Here is a 16,220-nt window from a genome sequence, read left to right on the forward strand (position 1 = left end):
CGTGTGCAAGCAGCAGAGGGGGCGCTTCAGGGACACCTACTCCTCCTCAGCATGCCCTTGGTGCCATCTGGATTGCTCCGGGCGTTTCCTACCCACATGTTCTGCAATGCATGAGCTAGTAATAAAGGAGCACTTGAGTAACATGGATGACGGCATCGAGTCCCTGGGGAGAAGAGAGGAGAGCTGCTGAGCGTGCCGTGTCGCCGGAAGCGATCCACGATAATTTAGGAAACCCGCAACACTCTTTCGTAGACAAGGCGACGATGCAAGCGGTATTCAAAATAGTCAAGCATGCCCAGGTCCTCGACTGCACGACCTGATGGCGGTATACGCGCACTTCAAGGCGGTATGAGTGCCTGTCAACTGTAACCAAGCAGGGGAGGCGAGCCCGGAGGACAGCCAGCATGTCTGTGATCCTGGAGACCAGCAAGGGAGACATCGTCATCGATGTCTTCGTGGACGAGTGCCCAAAGGCTGCCACTAATTTCCTCAAGTGCGCCTCTGTGTGTGTGTGTACGGGGGGTGTCCCTACTATGTGTATGTCGAGCCTTGCTCCCCAGCTAAAAAGCTACAATCACTATCTTCATGGTACCCCTCCCCCTTCATCAGACTGTGCAAGATCAAGTACTACAACAACTGCCTGTTCTACAACGTCCAGCGGAACTTCATCGCCCAGACAGGCGATCCCACTAATACTGGCAAGGGTGGGGAGTCTGTTTACGGGGTGCTCTACGGGGAGCAGGCCCGGTTCTTCGAGGATGAGATCCGACCAGCGCTGAAGCACAAGAAGAAGGGCATGGTCGGCATGGCCAGTGAGTGCCGCTGTGGGGGTTTGTGGGTGGCGCGGGATACCGGGCCTGATAAATCTGCTGGGGAGTGCTTTTTGCTGGATGCCCCTTGCAGAATGACTGAAAGGGTGACAATGAAGTATGGCTTGGTCGACAGTCACCCCTCCTGAGATTCCCCATCGCCGCCCCCCCCCCCACAAACACACTCACCACTAGGCGTCGGCCCCGACGCCAACGCCTCCCAATTCTACATCACCACCGGGGAGGAGCTGCAGAGCCTGGACGAGAAGCACACCATCTTCGGGGAGGTGGCGGAGGGCTGGGAGGTGCTGGAGGCCATCGACGACGCGCCGTGCGACGACGAGGGTCGCCCGCTGCAGAACATCCGCGTGCGCCACACCATCGTGCTGGACGACCCCACCCCCGACCCGCCGGCGCTGGCTGTGCATGTCCCCGACGCCTCCCCGCCGCCGCAGTTTGCAGAGGACGGGCGGCTGGAGGACGACTGGGAGCCGGGGGAGGACGCGCGGCCTGCGGAGGAGGTGGAGCGTGCGGGGCGCGAGGCGGAGGCGCACAACCGCGCGGTGGTGCTGGAGATGATCGGGGACCTGCCGGAGGCGGATGCCAAGCCGCCGTCCAACATGCTCTTCATCTGCAAGCTGCACCCCGTGACCAGCGAGGAGGACCTGGAGACCATCTTTTCCCGGTTCGGCAACATCACCTCCTGCGACATCATCCGCGACTGGAAGACGGGGGACTCGCTGTCCTACGCCTTCATCGGCTTCGACACCGAGAAGGCGTGCGAGGAGGCCTACTTCAAGATGAACAATGTCCTCATCGACGACCGGCGCATCAAGGCAAGCTCGTCATTGGCAGGGGGGGGCGCAGTGAGAGGGGTGTGGAATGAGGAAGTCGTTCGCATGGGGAGGGCGTGCATCCTGAGCGAGGCGGTGCTCTAACAATGTGGTGCGGCACCAGGACCGGCCGCCTTGATGGCTTGCAAAGACCTGTGCAGGTCCTTGACCGCCATCGTAATCCCCCTTCATATCCTTTCAACCCCAGGTGGACTTCAGCCAGAGCGTGCACCACCTGTGGCGCCAATTCAAGCGCTTTGGGAAGAAGGGGAACGCTGAGCTGGCAGACGCGGCAGCCGGCCACGACCGCGGCGGCAGGGACGCAGGTGGGGCGAGGGGCTCACATTGCTGGCAGGCCAGCCGGCGTGTCCTTGCAACAGTGCTGGGCGAAACGCAGGGCCCTTGGAGCGGCCCCAGGCGACGCTGCTGCCATGGCGCCCTGTTGCCGGGTGGCGATTCTGTGACTCATCCTGCTCTCCCCTCCCATGCAGGCACATCAGGCCGGCTGGAGCTCAAGGAGCAGTTCCGTGGCCCAACACTCAATCACGGGAGGGGCAACAGGGAGGGCTACGGTTTAATCCTAGATCATTACGAGGTACGTGGGGAGGGGAGACCCTTTCCCTGGTTCGATTGACTCCCTGTCAGATGCCTGGGTGGCCCAGAGACTCTGGCCTGACCAAAGCGCCGGCCTGGCTCAAGCCCAGGAGCATGACCGAGGCAGTGCAGGCCACCGCTCCTCGAGCTTGTGGCAAGAAGCTGGTGTCCTCATCGCACCCACACCCCATGCGTGCACAGGACCATGGGCGGCCGCAGGGCGGGGCGCGCCCCCTGTCCCCGTCTCGCGACAGTGGGAGGCCGGGGCGGATGGAGAAGCAAGAGGAGCAGGAACGTGGGCCTTCCAGGCGGCACACGCGCAGCAGGAGTCGGGAGGGGAGGCGCGGCCGGCACAGGAGCAGGAGCAGGGAGGGGAGGCACGGGAAACCCAGGAGCAGGAGCCGGGAGGGGAGGCACGGCAACCACGGGAGCAGGAGCCGGGAGGAGGGGCACGGCTGTCACGACAGCAGGAGTCGGGATGGGCACTCCGAGCATCGAGAGCGCTCTGACAGGCGCAGGGATTCCGAACGGGAGGGGAGGAGGGACCGCAGCGGGGACAGGAAGCGTCGCGGGCGCTGCAGGTCCCTGGGCAGGAGCGATCCTGGAGAGGTGGAGACTGAGAGGCGGCCTCACGCCCATCGGCATGCTGATCGCCACTAATACGGATTTTCCACCCTTGGATGGAAACAAATGGAGCATGGCAGGTCGAGAGGGCGTCCAGATCGTCATGCTCCCATGAGAGATCAATGACCGCCTGCGTCGATGACCCAAAGATCTTCCCTCCACCCCCCCGCGATGGCCATTACGCAGTCATTCGCCAGCGCAATCCGGTGCAAATTAGGGGCATTAGAATGGAATATCCAGTAGTGTGGTGTTCTATTACAGTTGGGATGCGTCTTGCAGAAGCTGCGCTTAAAACGTGGGCGACTCCCCCCATCCGCGGGTCGTCCCGGGAACAAATCGGCGGGCAGGGCGTGCCAAGTGTTTCTGAGCTGCTGGCGCGCCAGACCCTTCCCGAGGCTTGATGCAGAAAGGCACCCCCAGTGTCACACAATACCCAGTTCGTCTGTACCCTGTTTATTCCCTGTCTGGCACTCAGGGTTTGGGATTCTCAAACACATCCCCCACCCGTGCCAAGATGCAGTTCGCCCCCTCGGCCCGGGCTACCCTGCCTGTGGCGAGCTGCCGGCCCCGACTGGTGGCAACTCGCCCCATTGCTCGTGTGGCAAGCCTGCACACCGCCAAGGCGGCAATGGTGCCCCAGCCGCTGGTGCGCCTTGGGGTTGGGTAGGGTCTGGCGTCTGCACTCGTTGGGCCGGGGCCGAGCAGCCATGACGTCGCTCCGCGTCGGTCCATATCGGAATGTGGTCGGCCAGAGTCTGTCTACTTTTTCAGGAAGTTCGAGTGGCCGGGCCGGATGTCCCCGCGTCCTGGGTCCCGCGCCTTACCCTCCCATCCCCATGCACCCCTGTCCCCAGATGGCTAGGCCTCTGGGGCTGGCGTCCCTGCCCGCCCAGCAGCGCGCCAAGCCCACTAGCGTGCGCGTGGAGGCCAGCAGCAGCGCAGCTGCCCCCGCCCCGGCCCCCAAGGAGGGTTCCTTCCTGGGCATCCCTGCCTTCACCTGGCAGAAGATCGTCCCCCTGGGCATCATGTTCTTCTGGTGAGCTCCGTCCTGGGTGCTTCTGGTGCCTGGCAGTGCTGTAATTTGCCTTGTTGGCAATGTCGAACGCCTGTGTCATGATCGTCGATGCGCCCCTGCTCAAGCGGATCCCTGGCGTCGGGCCTTGCGTACCCCGCCCGCCCATCCTCGAACCCATGCATGGGGTCCCAAGCGCATGCTGACCCTTCCCCCCAGACCGCCCCTTCACCCCTGTACACCACACGCCTCCCCCCCACAGCATCCTGTTCAACTACACCATCCTGCGCGACACCAAGGACGTGCTGGTGGTGACCGCCCCCGGGTCCGGCGCGGAGATCATCCCCTTCCTGAAGACGTGGGTGAACCTCCCCATGGCCATCGGCTTCACCATCCTCTACACCAAGCTGGCCAACGTGCTGAACAACGAGCAGCTGTTCTACACCTGCATCATCCCCTTCATCGCCTTCTTCTCCGCATTTGCCTTCCTGCTCTACCCCCTGCGCGACGTGCTGCACCCCACCGCCTGGGCCACCCAGGCCCTGGCCCAGTACGGCCCGCGCTTCGCCGGCCCCCTGGCCATCGTGCGCAACTGGACCTTCTGCCTCTTCTACGTCATGGCCGAGCTGTGGGGGTCGGTGGTGGTGTCGGTGCTCTTCTGGGGCTTTGCCAACCAGATCACCACCGTGGACGAGGCCAAGCAGTTCTACCCGCTCTTCGGCCTGGGTGCCAACGTGGCCCTCATCTTCTCCGGCCGTGCCGTCAAGTGGTTCAGCCAGATCCGGGCCAGCCTGCCCCCGGGCGTCGACGGCTGGGGCTACAGCCTGAAGGGCATGATGGGCATGGTCTCCGCCTTTGGCCTGGTCATCGTCGCGGTGTTCTACTACCTCAACCGCACCGTGGTGCCAAGGGTGCAGGACGCCATCCCCAAGCGCGCCAAGAAGAAGAAGGAGCCGATGTCGGTTGGCGAGTCCTTTGCCTTCCTGGCCAAGTCGGCCTACATCCGGAACCTGGCCACGCTGGTGGTGGCCTACGGCATCTCCATCAACCTGGTGGAGGTAACCTGGAAGTCCAAGATCAAGCAGCAGTTCCCCAACCCCAACGAGTACTCCGCCTTCATGGGCGACTTCTCCACCGCCACGGGCGCCGTCACCTTCACCATGATGCTGGTGTCGCGCTGGATCTTCTCCCGCTTCGGATGGGGCATGGCCGCCCTCATCACCCCCACCGTCCTCCTCATCACCGGTGGGTGGCGGCGCGTGTGTGGTGGTGGGGTTGAGGGCGGGGTGTTGTGAGGGAGTAGGAGCGGGGTATTGTGAGGGAGTAGAAGCGGGGTAGTGTGAGGGAGTAGGAGCGGGGATGTTAACAAAGATGAGTGGAACTTGTGCTGCATGGCCTAGGGATCAAGAACGGCCCTGGCCATGTTGCCGCACATACTAGACTCGTACGTGATCCCGACATGTGTGCCAATCGGTGTTGCCGTCCACGCATTCACGCGCATGCATGCCCAGGCTCTGACCGCACCCCCAACTCCAGAGAACCACCTCACCCCTCGTCTCACACCCCCCTCTCCTCCCCCCCAACCCCCTCCCCTCCAGGCGTGGTCTTCTTCGCATTGGTGCTGTTCAGCACCCCCCTGACGCCCATGCTGGCGGGGCTGGGGATGACCCCCCTCTTCGCCGCCGTGCTGGTGGGCGCGGCGCAGAACATCTTCTCCAAGTCCTCCAAGTACTCGCTGTTCGACCCCTGCAAGGAGATGGCCTACATCCCCCTGGACGACGAGACCAAGACCAAGGGCAAGGCCGCCATCGACGTCATCTGCAACCCGCTGGGCAAGTCAGGCGGCGCACTCATCCAGCAGTTCATGATCATCGGGTTTGGCTCGCTGGCCGCCTCCACCCCCTACCTGGGCATCATTCTGCTGGTCATCGTGGCCGGCTGGATCGCGGCAGCCAAGGACCTGGACTGGCGCTTCTCCGCACAGCAGACGGAGGCCGCCGAGGCCAAGCTGGAGCTTGCGCGCAGCGACGCGCGTGCCGCACAGGAGGCCAAGGACTCCTCTGCCTGATTTTACACCGGGAGCAAAGCCCCGCCAGCCCCACCGGATGACCTGCCGTCTGCAGGACCACATGGTGGCAGCCCTGTGCAGGGGGAGCCACCCTTCCCTCCTCCTCCCACCCAAGGGATGATGGGGCTCCCGCCCCAACCACCCACTGGTCGCCCCTGCACGACCCAGCGGGATGCCTACCTCCACATCCGCCCCCACTGTCTCTGACCCAACACACACTGAACCCCCGTTGCTCTCGCTCGTTCGTATGGTGTCTTCTCCCTGCAGAATGCGCAACTCCGTGCCTTTTCGGCCTAGACGCCTTTCACGAATTGCCACGAGCGAGGGTGCCGCAGCGCTGGGAAGGTCCCGTAGTGTCGAGGAGTGCACGCGCGCTGGGACCTCATGCATATGCCTGTCGGCCCACTGCGTACTTGCAAGGGCGAGCATCCAAGTCTGGAGGATAGAATGCGAGAAATTCCGACATATAATATAAAACGCTGCTTGTCTCGCCATCGCAACTTTCGATCCCTGGCGAACTGACCGTGTGAAGGCGAGACATCCAAGCCCGCACGTACTCCAACACGGAGCTCGAATGGCCCCTCAAGTCATCACAAACACTGTACCTGTGGTGCCATATGGGGAATTATCGCCCCAGAGGTTCTGGAGGGAGTTTGTAAGCCAGCGACGACCGGTGCGCAGGCCGTGGACAATGTGACATGGCCGCTCACGCTGGGCATGTTATTTCTGGAGTCAATCTCCGTGCCCTCACCCTGTGCGAGTGTCGACTCCTTCCTTCAGGTGGTACTGGATGGCCTGGACGCCCATTTAGCAGAACTTTCCAGGAAATGGACAAAGGAGAACCTCAGCGAGCGTGCGGTGCGTGTGTGGGTTTGGGTATTGCATGGCTGGCCACATTGGCTCCCCTCTACCAAGGCTTCAGGCTTCCAACGGCTCATGAACTCCCCAATGTGACAGGGAGACTGCATGCTGGAGGTGGAGTTTTCCGACGAGGGAGCAGCGCGGAAGTACGGCCAGGGGATGAAGCAGACCATGCCCTTTCGCCGGTTCCTGCAGTCCATTGCTGATGGGGAGGACTCGCGGTACCTCACCACCCAGGATGTCAGTCGGAGAGCGTGATTGGGAGTAGGAGAGCGTGCCTCAGAGTCTTGAGCCTGCACTGGGTCCAGAAGGGTAACCCAGCATATGCTGGCTTGCCCCGTTCTCCCACCCCCGTAATCGTCCCGTCCCCTACACCCAGGTCCCCACCGAGATTGACGGCCACCCCGCCCTGTACGGCAGCCCCCTCGTGGCGCTGGAGGGGGACTTCCCCCGGCTCCCGGAGCTGGCCGGCAGCCTCGTGCCCGCCTCCATCAACCTGTGGATGGGTCTGTCGGCGCAGGGCACCAGCTCCGGCCTGCACCACGATTTCCACGACAACCTGTACTCCCTGCTGCGCGGGAGGAAGACCTTTAGGCTGTGGCCGCCCTCGGCGCTGGACTCCATGTATCCACACGGCCGGCCAGTCAAGCGCTGGCCCAATGGCAGAGTGGTGTACAGCGAACAGGTACCGCGCTGGGTTTGACTTTGCCAGGGAGGTGTAAGAGGAGGGTGCCCCCCGGCTCTACGTGCCACACCTCTGGTGCTCTCCATGACGAATCGAATGCCTGGCTCCTGGGTGGGCTACTTGGAGTCGTCCCCCTGCCCAGACCTTTGGACCTGGTGCTCGCAGGGGAACATTGGGCCAGATGGGGTCGACATGGATGAAGAGCGGCGCTGGGAGGAAAAATTTGCTGCTGAGATGGAGCTGGAGATGGCTGAGAAGGCTGTGGAGGCTGGCGAGCAGGTGGGCTGCCACCTGTGGCTCCATTGTTGAGGCAGGCAGGGTTGATATTGTTCCAAGTACGGGAGACAGCCTCCTGTCCTTGGAGGGGGCATGATTGCGGGCTTCCCGCTCAGGCCCATTGCCAGAACACCCAACCACATGACCCACAGGGTGCAAAACGGCGGCTGCAGGCTGCCAACAGGAGGCTGGATGCAGTCATGGATGCGGCGATGGACGAGGGATCAGAGTGGTTGGATGACTTTGATGCGATGGAGAGACCTGCTCAGAGGCCCGCCACCTCAGGTGTGCCCCTGCCGGGTGAATGTAGATTATGAGGAGGAGTCGCAGCGAACACTAGTGCAAGTGGCACTGAAGCCTCACCTGTGCGCAGTAAGCTGTCATCAAGGCATGCTTGTTTTGCCAAGACAGAGCGCCCCTGTGCCGGCACAGGTGCGGCCCCTATTCCTCCCAGCTTCAGTCGGATCGACGCTGACCTGCCACCAGCTGAGATCAAGAAGAAGTTTCCTCGTTTCAAGGTGCGCTACTGTGCGAGGGAGGGTGTAGGAGGACAATCCTGCCTGTTGACGTCTGTCGAGGCACATGCATGCCAGGTCGGCCACAGCGCCGAGAGGCCATGCCCATCATGAAACTTCTCGCGGGGATGGTCCTCACCAAGTCCCATGTTCTAGAAATAACACTTCCAACCCCACCGGCCGCCGGGAGCAGGGGTTTTCCAGTGCCATCACGTGCACGGTGGAAGCAGGGCAGACCCTGTACCTGCCGGCTGGGTGGTGGCATGAGGTCACCAGCCAGGGGTTTGGGGGTTCAAAGGACGCTCCCGGGGAGCACATGGCTCTGAACCACTGGTTCCACCCCCCTGACAACCTGGATGCAGAAGCGGGCTTCAGCAAGCCATACACGTGAGGAGGAGAGTGGGGCAGCGAGTGTGAAACTGTCATGGCTGTGCAGCCTGGTGATGTGATGGTCACGTCGAGAGTCCTTGCATGAGAGCTGGACGGCCACTGCTGACACCATCCCAAAGGTCAGCTCCTCCCATGACAACCCCCTCCTCATTGCAGCTCCGACTTCTGGCCTGCGGTGTGGAGGGGGCGATGCAGGCTCGCTGCCGCCGCGCTGGGTGGGACGGCAAATCCTGGCTCAGAAGCTGGGGGAGACCTGGTGCTCCTGCAGGCGGCTGGGCTGTCGCACGGGCCTGTTGATCACCACCATGATCACCGCCACCATCATCACGGTGGAAAGTCCTGCTGCTCGGGGCACCGCGCGGGCGCAGGGTACAGGCCGCTGAAGTGGGATGGGCCATGGGGCATGGGCCGGCGGCACCACCTCAACCGATTCCTGGCAGTGGCGGCGTTCCAAGCCCCTGCCAAGCGGCGGCGGGGGCTGTGATGCTGGGGCGTGAGTTTTAGGGCATCCAGAGCAAACCGCGATCAGAACTGCTGTAGAATTGCTCGCCAGCCGCCATGCAATGCAGCTCGGGGTCAACACCAGAGCACGGGATGGCAATGCACTCGACAGTCTCCACCGCCAAGGTGAAGGAGCACCCTGCAAGTCCAGTCCGTTGTAATTTAGGTCCACCCTCCACATCAGCCTGGGTTACACCTGTGTGAAGCAAATCTGAGGTTGCTCATGCCTAGCACTTTCGTGGAGGCTGCTGCAGAAGTGGGAAGGGACCGTGTCACCCAGCAGCACTCACAGCACAAGTTGTTACTGCATTCCATGCAAATTTTGGTGAGGTCGTCAGATTTGCGAAGCATGTTGTAGTTTGAGACTGAGAGGCGATAATCATGTATGGAAGGGGAATCAATTTTGCACCAGATCGGAGTGGCGCCCTGCCATCGCGACGAGTGTTTCTTGAGAAGGACCGCGCCTAGACACCTGATCATTGTCAGATTGCTTTAAAAAGATTTCAGCCTTTCATTTATTTCGATTCTTAGCATACCGTAACAGCCCAGCGAATCCGGGCAGCTTGGTCGAGGATCGCACCAACACACCTCCCTCTCAAGGAGGTGGGGACACGATGCACACAGCCCTGTACAGGGCCAATGCGCTACTCACGTATGCCGGATCAGTGCTCGCAGTCCTGTGCGTACTGGCTACGATAACAGGTGCCAATCAGAGTTGGAGTGAGCTGTGCCTACAGGCGCATTTCAAGGGATGTATACAATGTCTCAAGCATCAGTGTTCTCACTCCGCCTTTTGATTTCGCAGATGTGTTCCATACTGCACATCCCTCCGTAACATGCGAGTTCAAGGGCATCGACGGCCTGCAAAGAGAGTATGGCCACGACAGGGTGCGCTGGGGCTGTGGGTGGGTCATGGCCTCGGGCCTGGACAGGCAGCGACTTCCAGGCATTTACAGGTAGCTGCTCCAGGGACTCCTATGATTTGCACCTCGGCCACGTGTTTAAGTAGCCTCATTTACCTCACACCCTCCAGGCCTACCCAGTGCTGAGCCTGAGGGGTGACTGGACAAGCGAGTTCACGTGGAACACAAAACAGATCTTCGTGTATGCCAATGTGGAGTTTGAGACACGGCAGAACAAGCGGAACGAGATGCTCATGTGGAGCAAGCTGCTGACCAGCAAGGTGGGTGATGAAGGGCGGCTCGACTGTGGTGTTGGTTTACTGCATGAATAACAGCCAAGGGAGTGGATGGAGCCTATGCTGTGACAGGCATCCTTTTCCCCAAAGATTAGTGAGTGGACGCAGAGGGTGCCCTTGTAATGTCTGTTGACCCAAGATGGGCTGTCGGGTCGAATGCTATTACAAGCGGGATGAGTGTGCCTTCCACTACTGAGCGAGATGGGGGCACTCGTCGGACCTTCCTTGCGATACGGTGCCACAGCTCACCCCTCCCCATTCCCCCTCTGCAGGACGAGGCGACTGTTGACCTCCCTCGCCTGGCCCAGCAGTTCCCCTATGCTGTCACGGACCAGGGTTACACGCTGCGGGGCACGCCCTTCAACATCAGCATCACCTGGAACGTGATGCCACGTGTGGGGCGCCTCTACACCCGCACGCAGGCGTTTGGGCCCTGGGAGCTGCCGCAGGACTACCAGACCCTCCAGAAGGAGGGCTGAAGGGATGGCAGGGTCTTGGCCTTGCCCGCGGAAGTTTTGCGTGCACGACTGTCAGCGATGGACACTGCTGTGAACGAAGGCCCGGCCGCAGCCCGCCGGAGGTCCTGCCATGTGCATCTTGTCGATTCAAGGGACTGTCAGCACGCGTCACGCGAGCATGCCTGTGCCCACGTCCACGCTGCTCACTCCTGCATGGCCGCCTCGCCGGCGACGACGTTGCACAGCTGCCACTCGCCCCCGAAGTCGGGCCGCCAGAGGCAGACCTGGCCGCGCTGGGTGGAGCACGCCAGCCAGGTCCCCAGCGGGTTCCACCCCACCTGCCAGACGGGGCTGTCGTGCGGCAGCACGGCCGAGCGCCGAACCTCCAGCGCATCGATTGTGCCGCGCAGCGTGCACAGCGTGACGACGGACCCGGATGCTGTTGCCACCGTCTCGTGCGCCCGGCCCAGGGCCGGGCCCCACGCCGCGCTGGTCACGCTCTCCAGTCCCGCTGCTGCGATTGGTCGACCTGCGTGCGCCGGGCCCGTGCCTTCCCCATCGCCGGCCAGGGGTAGGTCTGTGGCCTTGACCCAGGACGCCGTCTCTTTCCTCAGCCACCACACCGCCGCCTGGCCGCGGGAGGTGCCGACCAGGAGGAGGGACGGGAGCGCGGTTCCATGCGCCGCGCCGTCGCCGATGTCATGCCAGCTCAGGCAGGTGGGTTTGCCGGCGGCGCCGCTGCACCGTAGGCTGTTGCAGGGCTCCCAGGCCGTATGGGACGGGTCGCGGTCGTTCCGCTCGAAGAATCTGACAAAGTACAAGAGGGGTGAGGATTGAGCACCCAGGGTAACAAATACCGGGAGGGGAGCTAGGGTCGCATGCCTGCCCCCACGGCCAGCACGGCCCAGCAGCAGCTGCCTACCTCACGAAGCCGTCCTCGCAGGCAGCGGCCAGTGTGCAGGCATGGGTAGCTGAGCTGGGATCGAAGGCTAGCTGGCGCAGGGAGGCCTTCCCAGCTTGCAGACGGGCGATGCGCGTCCAGCATGGTTCGGGGGACGTCGGGTCACAGGCCCAGAGCATGAGGCGGCCAGCACCTGTTCCCGCAGCGAGGAGGGGGCCCTGATCGGGGGGAGCCCATGCCAGGCTGCTCACGTGTTTATCGCTGTCGTCCAGCTGCAGCACGCCATGGGGATGGAAGGAGCGGGAGGGGTCCTCCCTGCGAAGCACGCGAATGTGGGCAGACGACAGCACCGCCAGCCAGGTATTCGTGCAGTCATATGCCGCATCGACCGCGGATGTTCCCACAGGACAGGTCAGAGTCCTGGTAGACATCCTATTCCGGCTGTGGAGCAGAAGATTTTCGTATGGCCGCGAGAACTTGAGGGGGGCCGGGGAAAATCAAGTACAAGCCCGATTTCCCAGCTCCGAGGGGGCCTTCATCAAATTGATCATGTCAGAAGAGTTGCACGTCTCACCAGAACATTGATCGGGTCAGATCGCAGTTGTTGGGTGGGGGGGGATGCCTGCTCTCCCGAACAGCACCTAGCCAGGGACCTGTTCGCGCGCGTCGGGCATCAATCCGCGAGAGGAAAGCACGTCGGCGCACCTAGGGAGGTAGCGCCATCAGGAACCCTTCGCATCCCCTGCCCGGAGTCATGTGGCAGCCCATGAGGAGTGAATCCAGTCTCGATCTATCATTATACGGAGACCATCTGCTCATGCACCTTTGTGACTCGTGCTGACGCCGCCAGAGTCCCTACCCTCGAAAGCCCTAACCCACCCTCGCTTCGGGTTTGCCCCTCGAACGGTGGGCGCTGAGGGTGCCTTCGTCCCCGCTCCACCCGGATCCCTGCATCGCATCGATTGTTTGAGCATACTCCTGGTCCAGCGACCCCCGAGCCACCCCCTGCCTCAGCAGCATGAGCCTCCTCAGCACCAGGCGGGACGGCTTCGCCACCGCCCTGTCCATGTCCAAGGACGGCCCCTCCGCCTACGCCCTGGAGGTCAACCAGGCCCTCCTGAAGGAGGACGACGACCTGCTGCGCCAGACCTTCCTGTCTGTCTTCCGCCACCACCACCCCCAGCTGGCCAACAAGGTGGATGTCATCTTTGCGCTCTCCCAGGCGTGGTGCATGTCTGAGAGCGACGACGACTTCGACATGCTGGTCAAGAGGCTGGAGACCCTGAAGCCCGACGAGCACATCCTGGTGGGTGGAAGGGTTTCCAGAGCTTCCTACTGCTTGGATCTGTGGGGTCCGGGGGATCGGGTTTCGTGTGTGTGTGAGTAAACTGGACCCCTGGCCATCCATGCTTCTGGATGTGCTCCAAGGGGGCAAGCAGGGGTCAGTCCCGGCACGGCATGGGTACTGAGATGCAGTGAATGCGTCAAGGGCTTAGGGTTTGGCCCGTGTCCTTGCCTGCTGTGGAGCCTTGCCATGCACTACCCTTAGGACACATGCCTGGTATAGCAGGAGTCATGGGGAGCTCCGGGTTCCAGTCCCCTGTTAGTCGGCTGCATGTCCCACCCCTCTCGCCCTTGCACCTCGCCATGCAAACCACATTTCCCCCGCTTGTACCCCCCAGGTGGCCAGCGCCTTCTCGCAGCTCCTCAACCTGCACAACCTGACCGAGGAGATCGTGACGGCGCGTGTGGAGAAGGCGGCGCGCCTGGGCGAGGTGGAGCAGAGCACGCGGTCCACCAACAAGTCGCTGGAGCGCCTTGTGAACGAGCTCGGACAGAACCCGGAGGACATCTTCAAGGCGCTGTGCCGCCAGCGCGTGGACATCGTGTTCACGGCCCACCCCACCCAGGCCATCCGCCAGTCGCTGCTGAAGAAGTACCAGAAGATCCGGAGCGAGATGGACGCACTGCACAACACGCGCATGACGCCCTACGAGCGGCTGGAGTGCCTGGACGAGATCAAGTCCCAGATCCAGGCCGCCTGGCGCACCGACGAGATCCGGCGCAAGAAGCCCACGCCCCAGGACGAGTCGCGCCAGGGGCTGAGCTACTTCCACGACACCATCTTCCACGGCCTGCCCGTGTTCCTGCGCCGCATCGACACCGCACTGAAGAACATCGGGCAGCCCATGCTGCCCCTGGACACGAAGCTCTTCAACTTTGGCGCTTGGATGGGCGGTGACCGCGATGGCAACCCCTTCGTCACCGCCGCCACCACACGCGACGTGGTCCTGGGCGCGCGCCTGTCGGCCACCATGCTGCTCCAGAGCCAGATCAGCCGGCTGGTATACGAGTTGTCAGTCTGGCGTGCCAGCGACGAGCTGACCGCCGCTGCCGCCCGGATCCTGGAGGCGCGCAAGGATGGCCTGTACGCGCACACCACGCGCGAGTCGTATGAGACTGAGTTCGGGTCGGTGCGCGAACCCTTCCGCGTGGTGCTGTCGGAGATCCGGGAGCGTCTGAACAGCACCAGCACCACGCTGCGCTACCTCATGTCGCACCCGCACCTGAACGTGAAGGAGACGCTGGACAACGACCCGGGCGCGTACTCCGACGCGGAGGCCATCATCACCCCCCTCATGCTCTGCTACGACTCGCTGGTGGCCACGGGGGACAGCACCATTGCCTTCAGCGAGCTGACCGACGTCATCCGTCAGGCCCAGACCTTTGGCCTGCACCTCTGCCAGCTGGACATCCGGCAGGAGAGCACGAAGCACGCCGAGGCCATCGACGCCATCACCACCTACCTGGGCCTGGGCTCCTTCAATGCCTGGGACGAGGCCCAGCGCACCGCCTTCTTACTGAAGGAGCTGGAGGAGCGGAGGCCGCTCCTCCCCGCCGACCTGCCCATGAGCGAGGAGGTGGCCGACGTCATCGGCACCTTCAAGATGCTGGCCACCCTGCCCTCCGACTCCCTGGGCGCCTACATCATCTCCATGGCGCACACCGCCTCCGACGTCCTGGCGGTGCTCCTCCTCCAGAAGGAGTGCGGCATCCGGGAGACGCTGCGCGTGGTCCCCCTGTTTGAGACCCTGGACGACCTGGAGTACGCCGAGACCGCCATGGAGCAGCTGTTCGGCAACGCCTGGTACCATGCACACATCGCGGGCGCGCAGGAGTGCATGATCGGCTACTCCGACTCGGGCAAGGACGCGGGGCGCCTGGCCGCCGCCTGGGGCCTGTACGAGGTGCAGGAGCGCCTGGCAGCCGTGGCCGCCAAGTATGACGTCCACCTCACCCTCTTCCACGGCCGCGGCGGGACCGTGGGACGCGGCGGCGGCCCCGCCCACCTCGCCATCCTCTCCCAGCCGCCCAAGACCATCAGCGGCACCCTCCGCGTCACCGTGCAGGTGCGTGGCTGGGTGCTTTAGTACGCCGTTGTATCGAGGATGGAGGAAAGGGGGCGGTTGCATGCGGTCATCCGAGGGCGAGAACTGAGGTACTGGCGGGGGCGATCCGCAGTCCCTGCCCCCCTTCCAAACCCCCTTTCCCCCGGCTCATACTTCCCCACCCACTCAGGCCCCCCCCCCCCCTTCCCCCCCAATACCTCCACAGGGCGAGGTGATGGAGCAGCAGTTTGGAGAAAAGGAGATTGCCTTCCGCACCATGGACCTGTACACCTCGGCGGTGCTGGAGGCAACGCTGGCGCCCATGGAGGAGCCGCAGGCGGTGTGGCGCGAGGCGATGCGCGAGATGTCGCGCACCTCCTGCGAGGCCTACCGCGCGGTCGTCCGCCACGACCCGCGCTTCATCGAGTACTTCCAGACCCTGACCCCTGTGAATGAGCTGGGGCGCATGAACATCGGGTCGCGCCCCGCCAAGCGCAAGGCCCACGGCTCCATCGACACCCTGCGTGCCATCCCCTGGATCTTTGCCTGGACCCAGATCCGGTTCCACCTCCCCGTCTGGCTGGGCATGGGCCAGGCCCTGCGCGCCATGATCGACGCGGGCAAGCTGGAGCTGCTCCAGGACATGTACCAGAACTGGATGTTCTTCCGCGTCACCCTGGACATGCTAGAGATGGTGTTCGCCAAGGCCGACCCCCGCGTGGTCACCATGTACCAGCGCCAGCTGGTGGACGCCGGGCTGCACGCCCTGGGCGACGAGCTCCTCCGCACCTTCTACGAGGCCGAGGAGCTGGTGCTCAAGGTGATGAAGCACAAGGGCCTGCTGTCCAGCTCCAGCACCGCCTTCCTGCAGCAGAAGCTGCAGCTGCGCGCGCCCTACGTCGCGCCGCTGAACATCCTCCAGGTCTACTGCCTGAAGACCATCCGCGACATCGAGGCGGGGAAGGAGGTGGATGAGTCGGGCTACAACCCCGTCCCCGCCGCCGTGGCGCTGATGAGCCGCGACCCGGAGAAGACGCCCTTCGTGGGCGCCGTGGAGGACACCCTGTGAGTTCTTTGTTTATGGGCTTTATGAGACAGGAGGGGAA

General features: G+C 63.1%; 5 protein-coding genes across 5 annotated transcripts; 4 read left to right on the plus strand and 1 right to left on the minus strand.

The window, feature by feature from the left end:
- Positions 1-404: 404 nt before the first annotated feature.
- Positions 405-2,276, plus strand: F751_5317 (Peptidyl-prolyl cis-trans isomerase-like 4; the record flags this gene model as incomplete). The annotated part of the gene is made up of 5 exons (XM_011403117.1): positions 405-493; positions 610-812; positions 1,005-1,675; positions 1,851-1,968; positions 2,134-2,276. The coding sequence occupies 5 exons, from the start codon at positions 405-407 to the stop codon at positions 2,274-2,276; spliced, it is 1,224 nt and encodes a 407-aa protein (XP_011401419.1).
- A 1,098-nt stretch (positions 2,277-3,374) lies between these two features.
- On the plus strand, positions 3,375-5,940 carry F751_5318 (ADP,ATP carrier protein 1, chloroplastic; the record flags this gene model as incomplete). The annotated part of the gene is made up of 4 exons (XM_011403118.1): positions 3,375-3,518; positions 3,715-3,896; positions 4,135-5,117; positions 5,471-5,940. The coding sequence occupies 4 exons, from the start codon at positions 3,375-3,377 to the stop codon at positions 5,938-5,940; spliced, it is 1,779 nt and encodes a 592-aa protein (XP_011401420.1).
- Positions 5,941-6,906: 966 nt separating this feature from the next.
- F751_5319 (JmjC domain-containing protein 4) lies at positions 6,907-10,845 on the plus strand (the record flags this gene model as incomplete). Its single annotated transcript, XM_011403119.1, has 10 exons — positions 6,907-7,041; positions 7,181-7,486; positions 7,652-7,765; positions 7,915-8,047; positions 8,195-8,280; positions 8,471-8,664; positions 8,936-9,003; positions 9,974-10,056; positions 10,202-10,351; positions 10,639-10,845. 10 exons carry the CDS (start codon positions 6,907-6,909, stop codon positions 10,843-10,845), a joined length of 1,476 nt encoding a protein of 491 aa, XP_011401421.1.
- Positions 10,846-11,027: 182 nt separating this feature from the next.
- Positions 11,028-11,904, minus strand: F751_5320 (Nucleoporin seh1-A; the record flags this gene model as incomplete). Its single annotated transcript, XM_011403120.1, has 2 exons — positions 11,028-11,631; positions 11,747-11,904. 2 exons carry the CDS (start codon positions 11,902-11,904, stop codon positions 11,028-11,030), a joined length of 762 nt encoding a protein of 253 aa, XP_011401422.1.
- An 839-nt stretch (positions 11,905-12,743) lies between these two features.
- F751_5321 (Phosphoenolpyruvate carboxylase 1) lies at positions 12,744-16,183 on the plus strand (the record flags this gene model as incomplete). Its single annotated transcript, XM_011403121.1, has 3 exons — positions 12,744-13,031; positions 13,408-15,135; positions 15,341-16,183. The coding sequence occupies 3 exons, from the start codon at positions 12,744-12,746 to the stop codon at positions 16,181-16,183; spliced, it is 2,859 nt and encodes a 952-aa protein (XP_011401423.1).
- Positions 16,184-16,220: the final 37 nt, after the last annotated feature.

This window comes from Auxenochlorella protothecoides (genome assembly GCF_000733215.1).
Source record: "Auxenochlorella protothecoides strain 0710 unplaced genomic scaffold scaffold61, whole genome shotgun sequence".
In the NCBI taxonomy this organism is placed as follows: domain Eukaryota; kingdom Viridiplantae; phylum Chlorophyta; class Trebouxiophyceae; order Chlorellales; family Chlorellaceae; genus Auxenochlorella; species Auxenochlorella protothecoides.